The sequence below is a fragment of the Glossina fuscipes genome, unplaced genomic scaffold (genome assembly GCF_014805625.2).
Source record: "Glossina fuscipes isolate IAEA_lab_2018 unplaced genomic scaffold, Yale_Gfus_2 3, whole genome shotgun sequence".
NCBI lineage: Eukaryota > Metazoa > Arthropoda > Insecta > Diptera > Glossinidae > Glossina > Glossina fuscipes.
In genome coordinates this window covers 5,974,156-5,992,011 of record NW_023998417.1, presented here as the reverse complement: position 1 = coordinate 5,992,011, position 17,856 = coordinate 5,974,156, and the positions used below count along the sequence as shown (strand labels likewise).

Here is a 17,856-nt window from a genome sequence, read left to right as displayed (position 1 = left end):
ATAGTTTGTTTTTCGTGCAAAAAAAAAAAAAAAAAAAAAAAAAAAATGAAATTCAATTTTGCAATTTTTTTACACGCATCTACACGTCGTGAGCTTATGCTTCTCTTTCTCTTTTCCAATTTTTTTTGATAAGCGAGCATATTTAGTTCAGACATTAATTGTCAAAATCTAAAGTCTCTTGTTTACTTTCTACTCAAACTGTCATAATTGTCGTTTTTGTACCCAATTTATGCTCTGAGTGCGGAGAGCTTAAAGCTAATTGCAGCAAAACAGTTTGTACAAAAACAAACAAACAAAAAAAAAAAAGAAATGAAGCAAACACTACTAATGCCTCAAAGCAATGTAGAGATGCAGTGAGTTTGTTAGTTAGTTAGTTAGTTAGTTACTCAGCAGGAAGAGCTATATGTTTATAATACAGTGACCTACCTAAGCAAACACATTATTACATGATGGCATTATTGACAACTCGAAATAAATAAATTATTTTGTTATAATAGTTTATGAACCAGGCACTACTAAAAAGAGTTTACCTTTGATATGACAAGCGACAACAAAAAACAAAAACAAAAAAAAAAAAGGAATCGGAAATAAATAAATGACACTCTACCGTATATATATATATATATATATTGAAATGATGCAACAAAAATTAAATGGGCTTTGGTATGTATGTATGTATGCATACATAAAAGCAGTTGCAACGACATACATTTTTATCTCATTCACATGAAAGGAAAAATTTTATCTTTTTTGTTAAAAAAAAAATTTAAATGAGAAATCTTCATAGCGCATAGTTGTTGTTGTTGTATCTTGTAACTTGCAATGTCAATGGCATGGCAGCTATACATATATCTATGAATAATTTTTATTAAAGTTTCACTTTACATCATTATATCATATAAACATAAGCAAAGCTTTGTGTATTTAAAGGTAAACTTGAAAGTAACGTACAAGTTATGTGAGTTTCTCTACTTACACCCTTTGTTTGTTTCATTGCTTTTAACTGATCATGGATTTGAAATTGTTTATTGTTAATACTACAAACTATGATCATGTCTGGGTTGATGATCCATCTACTAATCACAACATACTTTTGATAATTTATAAGGTCGTCGTCATACCTCCATTAGTTTATATGAATATAATGCGATAACTGTTTGCATGTGAAAATGCCATTGCCAGTTACAATAGCTACAAAGGACATATGAAAATAGATGAGCCACCTGAGCCACGGAATTTTATAATTACTGAAGTTTTATACATCGGTTCAGCATTATTACTTAGAACTTGGAACTTGCACTTACAGCTAAGTGAAATACTTTGCTTAGATACTTTACTATTAAAAATGTTGCAAATATTTCGGCGTGAGGGACAATTTTATCTTTATTTCTACAACATTGTCTTTTACTCTTAGTTACTGCGATTGTGATGAATAGGAAGGAGTAGCTTATGGTTATGCCGATGCCCGATAGGTAAGCTAAGCGCTCATCTTTCAACATTTTGCTTTATTGCATTTGTTAGGGCCAACCCATGTAACGAAATAACTTCGTTTGGTATGCGTAGTATATAGAAATTATCAACGAGGATCTCCTTAACAGTGATACGATGGTTATTACTGTGACGAAAATTCAAAATTTCGTGATATAAGTTTGTATGGAAACTTGTCAATTTTGTGAGGAAGTAAACTTTACCTACCTCATGCACCTACCTGGCAGCAGAATATTTCAAACTTGACTGCGTCTTTTGGACAACCTGAAAACACCGAAGGATTTGCAGCTTCTTGAATAAGCAATCTAAACATTCAATTCGAGTACAAAGTTCGTACAGTACAGTAGACCCCACACTCTCACAACACTAGTTAAAATAAAATGGATTCCGTATACCACGGTGCAAAAAATGTTTGTGTGCGTTCGTATAACACCGTAAAAGAGGCTCGCATAGCCCAGTAAAAGAGTGAGACAAATGCTATGGTTTATGCTATATTTTAGTCTCAGTAATGAACAAAAGGATCAAGTCGATAAAAGCAAAAGTATTGATAGATTTTTATAAATTTTTTGTGAAGAAAAAGAAGAAGAAAAAACATAAAAATTGTAATTGTATAGAGCAAGTAACTCGTATAGTATAGATTTAAATGCTGTCGCATTGTAAGATGGTCCACTGTACACTTTAGCAATGAGCTTATCAAACGCAAGAAAAAAAAATATGCGTGATGAGTACACTTAAAAAGTCTTAAAAAGTTCCGCGAATACTTTTTTTTTGTTCGCCTTCCTATGTATATTAAGTTTTTTAAATTGCATTTACATGAGAGAAAGAAAGAAATTTTCAATAAACTTGAATGAATTTTGGAAGAAGAAGCGGAACATGAAGAGTATCCATCCAGGCTTAAAGTATTTATTATTTTTTAATGATTAATAATTAAATGAGTTAAATAGTAATTGTTTTATATATTTGATTATTTTCAAAACGGCTTATTTCACATGACCTAAATAGGAACCAGTATTATTTATTATGCAACCTAAGGCATGAAATACATTTTCATTTCTTTCCTTCCAGATAAATGTAATAAATTTTATAAGGACTATATATATATATATATATAGCTATACTGTATACTGTATACTTGTCTTTCAACTATATTTGCGTCGTTTTGTAGTGCTGGGATATCAATTTCGTTGAGATTTTTTTTTATATTTTTGTTTTTGGTCAGCTTTTGCGCATCGCAAAATATTTTAAGCCAACAAAAGTTATCAGATGTGTAAATGAAGACTACAGAGTGGTATTTGCAAGTTTCACTTTTTACCCTCCTCTTTACATAATCGAAGATAGTGCAAGTTGGTTGTTGTTTTTTTTTTTTTTTTTTTTTTCTTTTTGCGTACACATATATGATCATTATTGACAATCATAAAACAAAAAAAACAAAAAAGAAAAAACTAATACATATATGTTTACAATTATTGCACGGAAAGCATTAGAGAAAATTTGAATATTTTCACTCACGTTTATAATATAACGTACGCATCTTTCTTTACGTATTAATAGATAGTGTGTGCCGGTTAAAACAACCAAGGGAATGTTTGCTTTAAAAACACTCTTTAAAAACATCTCTCGCATAATGATAATTATGAATAATTTATATTCGGTTAGACAAGATGTTCACTTCAATTTAATGTTTAAATGCACGTAATATACATCTAGACTTATGCGTAGAGGTGCCTGAATGGAATGGAATGAAATGGTCTTAAGTAAATGATAATATGCATTATTATTCACTTTGTGAGTATAAACAATAATACAATAATAAAAAAACAAAAAAAAAAAAAATCAACAGGAAATGAGGAGCTGAAGTTTTTTAAGTATGAACAGGCGTTTTTTTTTTTTTTTTTTTTTTTTTTTTAAAATTTTTAAAAAAATTTTTTTTTTTTTTTAATTTTTTTTTTATTGAAGGGTTAAAAAAAAAATTTTTTTTTTTTTTTTTTTTGGCACTTAATGCCGAAAGTTTTACTCATTCTGCCAGTGCAGTTGCAACACATATCTGCATAAAATTTCTGGTTCATTTTCAAAATCTATGTTAATGTTACGAAAAATATTATATTTTGCATTACCTCCAGCGTCCAAGAACTAACAATTTTTCAGAGTCTTCTGTCTGTCTATTTGAATTTTTTCATAACTGTCAAATACAACAGCCAACAACAACCAGCAAAGAGTTAAATCAGACGTGTACTGTACATGGATTGGGAATAAATATTTTCTCGAGAGTATGTATAAGTACATCCCCGACATAGCTGTAGCGGCTTTAGCTTTTCATGATTGAGCCAAACATTTAAGGATTAAAAAACGAAACTTCATAGTTGCAAATAAATTTAAATAAAAAAATAAAAAACAATAAAAATTAAAAAAAAGGTTACACACTTCCATATATATTATATAAGAGACACGCAAGTATGTTATCGTTTTATCGTTTGCGTGAAAATATTTGAAAAATTATTTGCATTGAAAACTCGACCTTACCTCAGTGAGCATGATATAATAATAGATGACCGATCGATAGAACAACTAGATAAGTAAATCGATTGATTGATGGAAAAAATTTGAAAATGAACGGTACAATATAATGTTTCTTAAATTTGTTTAAGCGTCCGACAAAGGCTGACAGATGAACTCAATTTTCAAAATAGGAACTTATTACCGCATAACATTCACATGATGATGCTGTGAGGTTTATCTGAAGTATTGCTATTTCGACGTAAGTACACATTAATCGTTACCACGCAAATGCGAAGCGTTCTTGCATACCTCGAACCAGCGGATCTGCATAGCATCGCAAATTCCCTGTCACATCCAATTCAGTCAACTCCGGTATTTGAAAAAATCCTTCTACACTTTGATTTGTTGATACTACCGTTATTTTGAGTACTTACAAAGAGGCCTTGACTTTTTACAAATGACTGATGAAACGACAAAAAAAAAAAAGAAAAATGAATAAAAAAAATATTCGCTTTGGGACTCAACCGTAAATTTCAAAGAATTTCTTGCAGATTTTTTAAGGTTCATTTCAGTCTGTTGCACTGTACCCGCTAGCGAGAAAAATATTTATGCTATGTTATTGTATGCTTTACGATGAAAGGAAATCAAAGCTTCCCGAATACGAAGAATTTATTTATTTAAGTTTTTAACAGTTGGAATAGAAAAATGTCGATGAAATCGAATACCGGAAAGTTCATCTTGCTTTACACAGACATTACAGCTTGTGTGCATATATGTGCATGAGGATGAATAAAAATGTTTAAATTATGAATTTTTGCAATTGAATAAATAGTAATAATAATATTGATAAGTAAGCGAGTAAATATTGGCAATTTTGCACCCGAAATTTAATTTTTACTGTTGAATAAATGAAATTTTTTTTATTTGCAAAAAGCGAACCTTGTAGTTGTTATAGCATCCTATAAAATCGTTCCTTTTTTTTTCAGTAGACACAAACAACGAACGCCCCTTCATGCATATGCATACGTTTTTACACACAAAAGTATTTTTTTCATCTTCATTTACAATGAAAGGCCATTTCGCTACATCAGTGATTAGGGATCTTAGGTTTTTCAGTTCATCGATTAAATAAATATTTATAATTTGGAACTTGTGCACGGGCACAGGTTACGTAACCTCGTAGAAGTTTTTGAAAACTAAGGTTTATAATGATAAAATTAATGAAAGAATTAAAAGTTCTGCAAATTTTGAAGAAGGGCTCGTTTAGCGAAATGCCGCGCAGTGCGGCACAAATCTATTGCAACCAACAAAAAAATAATTTCTCATGGAAAAATTTAATTTTTAAACCAAAAGATAAAAATACTTTTTTTTTTTAAATAATAACTCAGGGAACGCCGCCCATACCGTACTCACTCCGGTGGCGGTCAGAAAAAAATGAGGGAACTGAAAGAGGCAGGCAGAGGCCGCAGACAAATGGGTCCTCTCGAATCGCGAGGGTTATGCCTTTACCGACTAAGATGGAACCAAGTTCATGCATTAAGATTTGAATAAAGATCTATCGAAGAGATTTACTGCGCAAACTATCCAAGCAATTAGATGAACCGATTGGTTCTATGAAAACATTTAAATTATGTTCGACTTTGACGACTCCACTGATGAAAATGAAGAGTTGAAAAGCGAATTTTGTTGACCATAACTAAATAAATTTTTTTTTGTCCGTACTGGTCAAGTATCTCAGTAATATTATTAATTCTTTATTGGAAAAGTAATCTAAATACAGGCTAACGAGCTACTTAACTATCCGGAGTTCTGTGACGGCCGAGATTGGGAAGCTGAACTCATATCTACAGGAACATTGGTACGAGAAAGACGAAAGTAATTCAATCTTCTATCTTGAAAGTAGCCCATATAACGGATCTCAAACAAAGTTAGTGGAATACAGACCTATTACTTATTTTGAGCGCGTATAGATGTTTTTAGGCTTAGTTATGTAGAATGTGTAAAATTGAAAATAGTTCGCTTTACAAGCTGCGCCATAGTAGCCTTTTCATTTCTCCCGAGTAGGAGAAGTAGTAGAAGAGGGAGATTTAGAAAGCGCCTTCTCCTTATCAAACCCCTGGCGTATGTGTTGCAGAATGCATCGCACGAAAATTGATATTGTACTGGTCGTAGTCATCCCCGAAAAGCAAAGAAAAGATGTATGATTGGTAAATTTGTAAAGGATTCCCAAAATTCTTGCTTTGCCATGGAGGAAGGCGTAAGTGTCATATACATAAGCACAACATAGCCGAAGGATATTGAAAATTTTTGATACATTTTCGTCGCTCATGAGTTTCTAATCCTTGCAACCGTATGTGTTCGAGGGCTTCCGAGCAAAGTTTGGACGCTCCCGTCCGCCCATGCGAGCTACATTCTAATTGAGCGATACGTAATGTATTGCATTTTAATCTTCGATATTTTATCGTATTTTTCCATCTTTTTTTACTTTTTTTAATTTATATTTTTATTTATTTCATTAACTTGGTAAGAAATCAAAATTTTCTCTCAATCAACGTTGGTGTTTTTTTTTTTTTTTTTTTAGAAACTTACCCAAAGCATCTTTTTTTTTTTTTTGATTATATATCCAAATGAATGTATTAATCCAGTTTTAGTTAATCTGTGTATATATGTATGTATATATATCTATAAGTTAAAGAAAAATTTATGTAAGAAAGATGCAGAACATATAAGCATCGAGTTTTAGAAAATATTTGAAAAAAAATATCTTTCATCAAAACGTTAAAATGAAGAGTTAGTTCATTTTTTTTTTTTTTTTTTTGAGATTTATTTAAAATATTATTTTATTTTTATATTTTTTTTCTTTTATTTTTTTTTTTTTTTTTTTTTTTTTTTTTTATGCACCAATCGAATCAAGCGTTGAATTATATTTAAAGAAGAAGAGATTAGTTTCCCTTTAATTGCTACCGCTTAAGACAACTCTACTGATTGAACATTGACTATACACTGAGAGTGCGCATAAGTACTTTCTTGAAATGCGCCAAAAACAGACAATTCACACTAATGCAGAAAGTTGAAAAGAAATTTCAGTGAAGAAGAGCTACTGCTGCTACAAGCTATTGTAAAAATATTCGTTCAAAACATTAACATAACTACGGGAACATGTTGCTAAACTTGGTTATAAGCAAAATGAGTCCGGCACATGATAAGCAAAACGAGCGAAGATGCTATGCTCAAGTACTCAAGTTATTGCTTTTGTGGTTGGTCGTTGATGAAGAAGACAAGCGTGAATGAAACTTAAACTGAAATTATGATTGCCGAAATTTATAATGTCTTAGGAGGGTGGCTGCAGTAATAGTGCGGGGGAAGTGATTGTAGGTAAGTCGTTTGTTATAGCATATGCACGACAATGACATGCATTGACTTTATCATTTCGTGTGCAACACCTTGTAATGCACTTTAAAGATTCAATAAATAAATTTCATTAACACAGTATCTATTGGCCGAATAGATGCAGCCTATCCTCCTACAAAAATTGTGCCGGATAAAAACGTTGCTAGAAATTAAATTTCAATATCCATATTTATACCAAACTGTTAGGGCTGTTATCGCAATATCAGGTTATTTGGATAAGCGCCTTAAATATTGCATATCGGAAATATTCGAGATTTAAAAATCGACTCTACAATTGACATTAACGAAATGAATGCTAATATTAGTTGAACTTGTAAGAGGGTGTATTGATGCGTGAGAAGTTGATTTTGAATAAAAAAATGGAAAACAAAAACTATTTTGCAAAACAATTATTTTTCCTTAATTCTTAGTTTTGACAATTTTATTCATCTTCAAAAATACATCGCTTTCTCAACAGCCCTTTAAATTATTTGTTCATATTTTCTTCATAAGCTTCTTTAAGTATTATTACATCCTACACCACTTGTGGTTGCACGAATAAGTTAAGTTTGTGCGCATGTACCCAGAAGGACTTGAGATGTCCCCACCTTTTACTATATCGATCGATTCAGAAATTGATTATGAATAAGGCGGACAGGCATAGGGCGTCCAGAATAAATTTCTGAATCGATCTAAAAGCCTGTCCCTCTGAAACACAAGAAAACAAGGCGGATATACAGACAGGCAGACAGGCTCTCAGAAGATTCAAAATAAATTTCTGAATCCATGTAAGCCTGCATCTGTCCATCCGCTTTGTTCTCTTCGATTCAAACCAAATCTAGACAGCAATTCTTTTCGCTATTTTGATAAAATTTGGCGCACTGACGTGTTTGGCCCAAGGATGAAGGCTATTGGATATGCATAAAATCGGACCTATTCTTCACCTTACTTTGAAAAACCGCTATATGAATAACTGTAGGATAAAGCAAGTTAATTAACGGTGGGTTGTAGTTAATATTCATTCATTAGACGAAAGAAAGCAAAGGAAAATTGAAAATTACCTTAAAAATTACTATTCGGTAATGAAATTATTGGTAAAATTTATTTTCTTGTTTATTACAGTTACTGATTAAGATAGTTGGTTTCTTAATTATAATTAGGTGTTGTTTAAAAAAATAAAACTGGTTTTACATCATTTCATATGTAATTCTTTGTACATATTACATATTATGTATTATAACATTTTTTTTTTTTTTTTTAAACTTAATGATGTTCATCGTGTTTTGCTATGTATTTACTGATATCACGTACCGAAGAGATTTAACAAGTCTTTCACCTTTTTTTGTGATTAAAAAAAAAAAAAATAAAAAAAAAGAAGAAAATATGTAAGTAAGTGTATATAAATAAATTTATATGATATTTTAGTATGCGGACAAAGACTCGCCATAGCAAGGAAGATGCGATCTCATGTCACCTTCGCCTTCTACATGAGATAGCTTTGCAGTCCATGTATTTGTTTGTTGTTTTTATACACAAACATTTACAAACTTGCACACAAGTCTGCGTGTGAGCAAGTTTTCCTACTCACTTACGGTTTGAATACTTAAAACTAACCTTAATAAGCAAACAATTGCTATTTAATCGAGCCAGTTTTATAACAGTTTTCCTTTAAAATGCAAAAAACTATCCTAACAAGCTAAGAAAAATTTGCCACAGCGAAAAAAAAAAAATTAATAAATAAAGCTGTACATGAACGTTCATATAAGTTCTACTCCCAATGAAATATTGAAAACCCATCATGTTTGGATCGAATACTAAGTGAATTTCCCTTCCACCAGCTTCGAGAAAATCACAAAACAGAGACTGTAGTTCTTTGTGTGATAAAGAAAGTCTACGAATTACGTTCCAATTTAGCAGCAACTGTCTTTGTCAATAACATACAGATAACAGGAAATTTTTCTATCTGTCAATGTTAATCGAGTGGTTAGTCAATCTATTAGTTTTTCAATTATTCCCTCATTCGGACAATGTTATCATGATTGGGTTAATCTTAGTCTGCCAGCCTATTTGTCTTTTAGACTGTGTTCAGCTGTTCGTCGTTTATAATGGCGTTTGTTAATCCCACGAAATCCTCAAATTTCAAATAGATATTTAACTAATACATCCCTGCCAGCAATGACCGAAAATATGGAAAAATTTTGTTATAAGTAAGAAGTTTATACACAAAGAGTAAAAGAAAGTGCCTTAACAATTAATGGGCGTATGACTGTACTGAATGATGACGGTTCTACGCTGATCTTTTAGACCTTTAAATTTTAGACCAATCAACGGTTTATGAATTTCAATTGCAGGGACACATCACAAATCACGGATAATGAGACTCTTCGAAGAAAATTATATTTTCGGAATTAAATTGAGAGTATTTTTATTATGACATTAAAATTCTTTATTTCGAAAGGTTTTAATGGCTTCCCCCAGTCTTGAGTTGATGTGCATTTTTGAACATGTAATAAGGATAAAATCTCGTACTTTAGTGAAATCACAATCTATATTAAATATAAATTTTTATAAACTTAAGATCAAGTCAAGTGCAATTCCTTTATAAAACAATATTTATTGACTTGAAAATGTTGTAAAAGAAATCAATTTGTAATTGCTATCAAATTTCAATTGATTTAAACACTTCAGGGAAACAATAAAGAAATGATGAAAGAATAAATAACCAAAAGCAATAAAAATTAATTTAATTTTATTTATAAGGGAATGAATGAATTAATTTTAATGTAACATAAATTCAATAATAATAAAATAATTTCTTGACATTTAATAATCTCTTAGGTGAACATACATGTTTTAAAGACAAATAAATGTACATATGTATAATGTATTTATGCCCTTTTTATTCACTAAATGAATTCGAAATATCAAACGGTCACATTAAAGAAAGCAGAAGCAAACAAAAATTGTTTTGGTTAATGTGATGAGAAGCAAAACTTGTTACAGCCAAAAATCATCAAAAAGACTGCAATTGCAATCGAAATTGGGCGCAAAGTGCCTGCTTAGAGAAAATACAAATAATAATAGTACGGATGACACCGTACACACACTATCTTCACCATTTCATTATCCGAATGATATGTATGCATGTATGTAACGTAGTTTATACGGGGGACAAAAAAGAAAATAAAAATAAAAAGAAACGAGTTTTGTTGGCGGAGATATGTATTTAGTAATGATGACGATAATGATGATGATTTCGTGTTGCAATATGTTGTGTTTAGTTTTCCTGTCTGACGTCTAGTTTTTTTTTTTTTTTTCTTTTTTTTTTCTTTTTTTGTTATTGCCAATTATGCCACCAAAGCAACTTTGCCTAAACACCAAAGTACATAAGATTGTATACAAACAAACTAAACAAAAATACATTAAAAGAAGCTCAACACACTCCAAACAGTTGCTGCACATGAAAATAATTCAAACCGACAGTGCATCAAAAGGTCGACGGCAAAGTCTGCAAAACTGTTTTATATGCATGCATGTATGTGTAAATGTATTGGAAATTTAAACAGCATGAGATTACTACTACGAGTATTTGGCAAAGAAAAGTTTTCCTTTGCTTCACTTTTTCAGCCAACTAAAAATATTTACTCATTTATTAAACAGCAATAGATATAGTTATGCATTAAAGATCACTAGCAGACAGTGGGTAACAATATTTGCTCATAGCTTTTAAAAGATTTATTCGCATTCATCCATACATTTCTATTCAACTTTTTTCTTCTTCATTTTGAAAATTTTACTGTCGTTGCCGAATCCGTTTTTCGATCTTTTCGTACTCGAACCAGCTGACAGCCTATGTTTTCTTTTTTTTTGTTCAATTTCATGTACCTAACGTACGTTATTGTGGATGTACTTGCATTTTTGGCTTTTAGGCGTAGTCATCTTTCTTTGTTATTTTACCGTTTTTTTTTTCTTCGTCTTCTTCTTTTCCGTTTTTTTTTGTCTAATGCCGTCATTAAAAAGTGAAATTTTCCAATATTTTCATTGAATCATATCGAATGTAAATAATACATAACAGAAACATTTTGTTTTCCTAATGCAGCACAAAATTCACGCTTCAAAAAGTAAGAAGAAGAAAAGGGAATTTTAAAACTGATATAAGGAAATTACATTGACTGCTTCAGAATCTTTGCTATCCAACTAATAGGTCCTTGTTAACTGGAGACGCTTGAGCGTTACCTGAATATTCTCACGGTCGTAAATTAGAAAATTGTCCCTTTCTTTACGCAGAAACATCCTTTTAGTCAGTATGTTGTAATAATATTTCATCAATATAGGCGATAATTAATTGCTACGAAGTTTTGGGTAAAAATATGTTATAATAAAAACTATTAATTGTCGTTTCATGGAAATGTATAAAGAAAAACGCTCCGTATAAGATAAGCCTAACTACGGGCTGGACTTTGGAGGAATTCAATTGAATCCTATTAATTAATTGCTACTTATTGTTAATCTACGCAATTACTATTTTATTGAATTGAATAGAAGCTCGACCTATTGAAGAATTGTAGTCGGTTCTATTTCATAATATGTTCCCTTTTACACTTTTTCGTCAATATATCAAAACTGCTGTAAAACGTAATAAGTTTGTGCGGACGTATGCAGATAACAACCACAATGACTTAAGATAAATACACCTTTTATTATACCGATCGGTTCGGAATTACTTGTTGCGCCGATCTAAGCTTGTCTGTCCGTCGGTTTATTTTGTTTTCCTAAGTTCAACTTACACATCGCAAAGTTTCGAGATATTTTGATGAAATTCGTTATGCATTCGTGTTTGGACGCAAGCATGACAGCTATTGAAAATAGTTTGGACCGAATTGAAAAGTCGTAAGTACCTCTATTAAATTAAGTGTATTTTTTAATGCGGGGCCATATCCCACTATAGCTTTTTTACTTGTTTTTATGTTAAATCCTTCAATTTCAAAGTGATGAGGTAATATACTAATTTAGCGAACGAGCTGGAAGAGATATTAAAAGACTATGTGTCATTTTAGAGAATGTTCAAGCTGAATTTGATGTCATGTTTAGATCACGATCCATGATCTTGGTATTAGAAATCTGCGTCATAGTCTCATTATAGTCATTAGTCCCCGTAAACTAGTCCCCTCTGATATGTGTATGGCAAAAACAGTTTAACTACTGTGGACCTTATCTCTTCAACATCCCAAATTTACGGTTTCTAATACGAAACGATCAGATAATGACTGATAAGGAGCACTTAATAATATCGACCTAGAATTTCTCACTTTAATTATAATACATCTGCATTTAATGAGATAAAATATTATTTTCTGATTCTTCACCGGCACATATAATTAACATAAGCTTTCCATGAACTTTCCTGGAATCTTTTATTAAGCACTATAGAGCATTGTTAGGAAATACATAAGCATAAGGGTAGTATAACCTTGCAAACTCTATCATTTTAAACAAAAACGATTGTTCCACAATTTTTGAACGGAATCATTAGGAACGAGTAATAGGGTGAATATATATATATATATGTTTATGCAAAAAAATAAAACTTCGAAGTCTACTAGTTCCATAAAATATTAGTTTTAATGAACTCAAAATTTCGGTTAGAGTTTCATATTTAATATTAGACTCAGTCAATAGAGCGCAACACAACATTAGTCACTAAAACACAAGCGACCTAAATAATAATATATGTGCATATGAAAAGAAAATAGCATTTCTCAAAATTGGAAGCTTGTGTACTTTCTTCTTAACAACGACAAGCGATTCGGCACAAACATTCGCAAATTCACCGTAATTTCATTAATTATCTAATTAGCTAAGAGGTAGGAGAGGAAGTTAATGACTTGGCAGTGATTTAAGGTCTTACTTAAGCTTAATAATCGTTTTACGGGAGTCCTTTTTCATCCATCTTCGAAGGCCGCTTCATTTACGCAATTTACCTACACTACGGCTGCCACTATTGTTTCCTTTAATAAAAAGCGTTCGTCACGTAGAAATTTTATGTTCGCTGAGAATAGAGGGAACTTAAAGGGTTCGTCGAAAGTGTTCTCACTTGTCTAATTGCCAGCCCTCACTTAACTTCGAGTGACTTCAACTGTTCGCTCTGCTTGCTTTCCCATACATTCCTTAATCTATTTGCACTTACCAAACCGTCAGTTCATGAATCAATTCATACGTACCAGTGTAAATGGTCAGATACATTAATGGTTCAGATTTTTGTCAATAACGTACTATATAAAAGATGCCTGCAAGAGAATTGGCATGTACGTTCATCTAACCTTGAATTCGTAGAGTATTCAAATACTTATCCTAACTGGTAGATAGCAAAAATTCATTATATGCTACATGCATCTTTCTTTCTTTCGTATTGGTTTTCTTTGAACCTTTGCTAAAATTTAATTTTTTGACCAACAAAGCGTTAATAACATATTTGTGGTCATTTAATAATCAGAAAGGTAGGGAAGAAATCATTGCCACAGCAACTTTTGTTAAATTAACGAAGTGAAAGCTTACGTTGAGATATCTATGATTGTACCATGAACTCTTGATTTCTACGCGAAAATTCATTGACATTATTAAATAAGTATTTTTGGTATTTTCTTTTTTTTTTTGCACACACAGTTAATAGACAATTATTGTAATTAATATTATTTATCGTTCATCGTACGGTACTCTGAATGTAATAATTTATTAATTTTCTTCGTCCTTCTGCGTGATATTCATTCAATCTTTTGTATATAATGTCTCAATAATATTTTCATTGGAATTTTTGCGTAATTAAAAAATAATATTTTCACGTTAATGCATTAATTTATTGGAAAACGATTTATGGTAGACACTTACTGCACCGAACTTTATTGTTATGCACGTCCTCAATGCAATAAATTGCTGCACCTATATGAGCTCAAATTATTATTGTGCGATAAAGCATTAGTTCCCAAATTGTTACCTAAACTGACGCCGAACATCGACGAACCTAACGTAGGTCAGTAGTAATTTTGAAATCAATTTTGTTTGATTCACAAAGTGCAAATACACTGCAAATATTTAAGCATAAATGATATCTGAATTGTTTGCTGAATCTACGGAATTTTCACAATTTCGTAAATAAATATTTGATGCGTTTTTTCTTTCCCGAGCCCATCTACAGATGATCACCGCGAGACCGCCGCGAACTGTATTCGAGTTAAAAGAAATTATTTTCTTACCAAAAACAATTATTACCATAGTTTATATACACACATACGTATATATATATACATATTTCTATGTATACTATACCACTCTACTACATAAAAATATGTATGTATATATATATACATATATCATGGTGTTTTATTGTGACAACAACACAAAATTATGTACGTCAAAAAGATCAAAAGGTCGGAGGCTGTAAACGGATAGGCACTCACGTATCATAAAAAGCTAGCTAGTTCGGCAGCAATGAGAGTGTTTCTATCCGTATATCACAGACACTGCAAGAAAGGTTGCATTAAAGATATATATAAGTGCTAAAATCCTTATGAGGAAATCGTTTTATTTACCCTTCCCTTCTTATTTTTTCCTTACCAAAATAATATTTTGAAAATAAAACAATTGCTGCAATGTTTATAATGCTTTGGAAGAGTTTGATTTTTAAAATCAAATACGTACTCTGCTGTAATCAATCATCTTTGTATTTATTCCCTACCGTTGCTGGTTTGATAGGTCATCTTGGTAAAAAGCTGTAATATTTCCTTAACACATAATATTTATATTAATATTTTTTTTGCTACAGATATGGCGCCATCCCATTGCTAGTAGTTGGCCTCGGGTTTTTTCTGCGTGGTTAAAAGTCCGAGTCATTTCCTTGCCTCTTAATCTCAGTCTATGGTAAGGTGGTAAGAGTAGAACAACAGACAGACAATCATATCTGAAACGATTCCCCTATTCATTATGATCTAAAATATAAGTGCACTTTATGAGGTTTTCAAAACGGATTCCCACATATAAGAAAACTGACTCTTTGTAGTAGTTAAATAAAACGCATTTTTCTTCTTTTTTTTTTTTTGTTATTGTTATATTATTGCACATGATAAATTCAAGACCAGGCGATAATCGCGTAAATATCTGAACTTGAATTAATCCGGAATAATGCGCTTTTTTGCATAAGATATTGTATACCAATCAACAATAAGTCTTTCCAATCGCATTGCAATGGTTTGTACATGTTGTATGTATTGCTATGTATTTTATATTTGTTTTTAAACTGTTTTCTCAATGTATTTGAGTGTTTTCCATATTTTGCTTTAAGCAGATTTTAAAGTTTGTCTATGTTTTATGGCAACTATAAGCGGGTTGTTTTATATATATATATTTTTTTGTCTTTGGAATAAAAGTTATTTGCAATAAAACAAATGCTACCGAATATTACGCCTCTCATCTGTGAGGTTCAGTTTTCCTCACTTTGAGCATTTATGTCCAGTATTTCACAAACATAACATGTTTTTTTTTTTTTTTGTATGTCCTCCCTTCGTTTGATGCACTATAGTGTATGTTATGTATGTTAACATGTTCAATAATATTGAGAAGGCAAGATTCGGAATTTTAATAACAATAGGAAGGAAAAGAAGAAATAAATAAAAACTATTGTCAAAGATGAATGAAAGGTAATCTTCGATTTTTCCTTTTTTTTTTTTGTTGTTGTAAGATTTGCATTTATTTGCTAAGGGAAAAGATTTGCTTTTATACTTACGATTTCTGCTATGTTTAGTTTACCAAGTTTTATAAATGGGAAGTTACATGCTGCACGATCTATTTAAAATGATCTGTAGAAAAACCCCAAGACTTGAAAATAGCAAAGAGACGTTCAAATCTTTTCTTTATATTCAAAACATAATTTGTTTCAGAAAACCACTATTCGTCTGTTTTTATTTCTGGTCGAGCACACTGCGTGAGTATAACAGTTGATCTAGTTTGCATAGATATATCAAATCGATGTCGGGTCAAAAGTGTTCTTTTCACAACCAAACATTTCTAAACCAGAAGAGCTGAGGCAGTATTTTGTTTTCCAAGAATTTATAGAGTTTACGAGGATTTTGTAGCTTGCTCGCTTCTGGTCGTTATAGAGGTATTAAAAAAAAAATTAAGCTTCGTCACACTATAATATTGGGTAAGCGTGGTCAAGTTCTTCATAGTTTATCAGTAATGCGAGAAAATATTTTTTTTTTATTTCTTTTGAAAAACAGAGTTGTTCTCAGTTTATCTACCATTGTAGGCGTCTACTTCGACCGATTTACATCATTTTCAATACCAACCTGTGCGCAAGAACTTTCGATGTTTCTGCCAAATTTGAAGTCGATACCGACCAGGAGAATATGTACAGAGATTCAGGATTTTTGAGACTGATCAAGAATATATATACTTTTCTTTGGTCTTAGAAACATCCCCTTCTAGGCGTTGCAAGCATTTTGAGAAAATGACCTATGCCCTCTTTCTTTCGGTAGAGTAATAGATAATGGGTAATGGGGATTCAGTGTAAGTTCATCACATTTATTTGCTCACATAAGCTGACAAGTTATGGTAGTAAAGCAAGCATGGGTTGCAGTATTTACTTTAAAAATAAGAAAAGTCCCGCCTTGAAATAAAACCTAACTCAGAATAGTTAAGTAAATACCGTAGTTAGCTAATGCGTCCAATCGAATACTTTAAAGCATATTTTGATCACATCTATAAACACTTTATTAAACAATATGTTTGAGTAATTTCTTTACTCGGTGTTGCTTGGCTACACTATAAAAAATAAACAAAATACAATCTCAGATTTATTCACATTATACTTAAGGTATGTGTATAAAAATGATATTTAAACTACTATCTATATCAGAAAAATGTAATTAAAAAGCATGTACACACCAACAATGAAAATCATGCATGTCTTGTACATACTTCAAGAATTCAAATTGCTCTCGACGCTCTTATGCATTACGTCCGGAGTATGTATGTATATACTATATATATATGAAAGTTTTTGTTCTTCTTTTTTTTTATTAAGGTAATGTTTAATATATTTTTGTAAAATATTTAGGTGGTTGTGTATGACAATGATCGTTGGCGATCATTTTCTTTCTTTTTCCTTGTTTTCTTTTGTATCATTTTAACAAATATATATAAAATAAACATTTGAGCACATCAATAAAAATCTATTGTTTTCAAAATTCTATTTAATTTTTTTTCCTTTTTTTTAACGTGTATGTGGATGTAAGTTTCTGTTATTTAGTGAGTGAGGTGAGATTAGATTCAGGAGAGATTCTTTTTTTTATTTTTATCTAAAAATCATCGTTCGTATATATATATATATATATATATATATATATATGAATGAATAAGTAAATTCATCAAAATATGTATGTATATACCGTTAACCTGTTAATCAAACAGAATAATTTTTTTTCTTCTTTT

General features: G+C 31.1%; 1 protein-coding gene across 1 annotated transcript in view; it reads right to left on the bottom strand.

Moving 5' to 3' along the window:
* Window positions 1-6,952, bottom strand: part of LOC119634353 (putative uncharacterized protein DDB_G0282129) — a 17,071-nt gene extending 10,119 nt beyond the window's left edge. Inside the window, exons 1-2 of the mRNA XM_038028441.1 lie at window positions 6,886-6,952; window positions 6,574-6,666 (exon numbers count right to left, since the gene is read on the bottom strand). Coding sequence (XP_037884369.1) covers window positions 6,574-6,582 — 9 coding nt within the window. The 5' untranslated portion in view covers window positions 6,583-6,666; window positions 6,886-6,952. The remainder of the gene's footprint in view (window positions 1-6,573; window positions 6,667-6,885) is intronic.
* Between the last annotated feature and the right edge of the window lie 10,904 nt (window positions 6,953-17,856).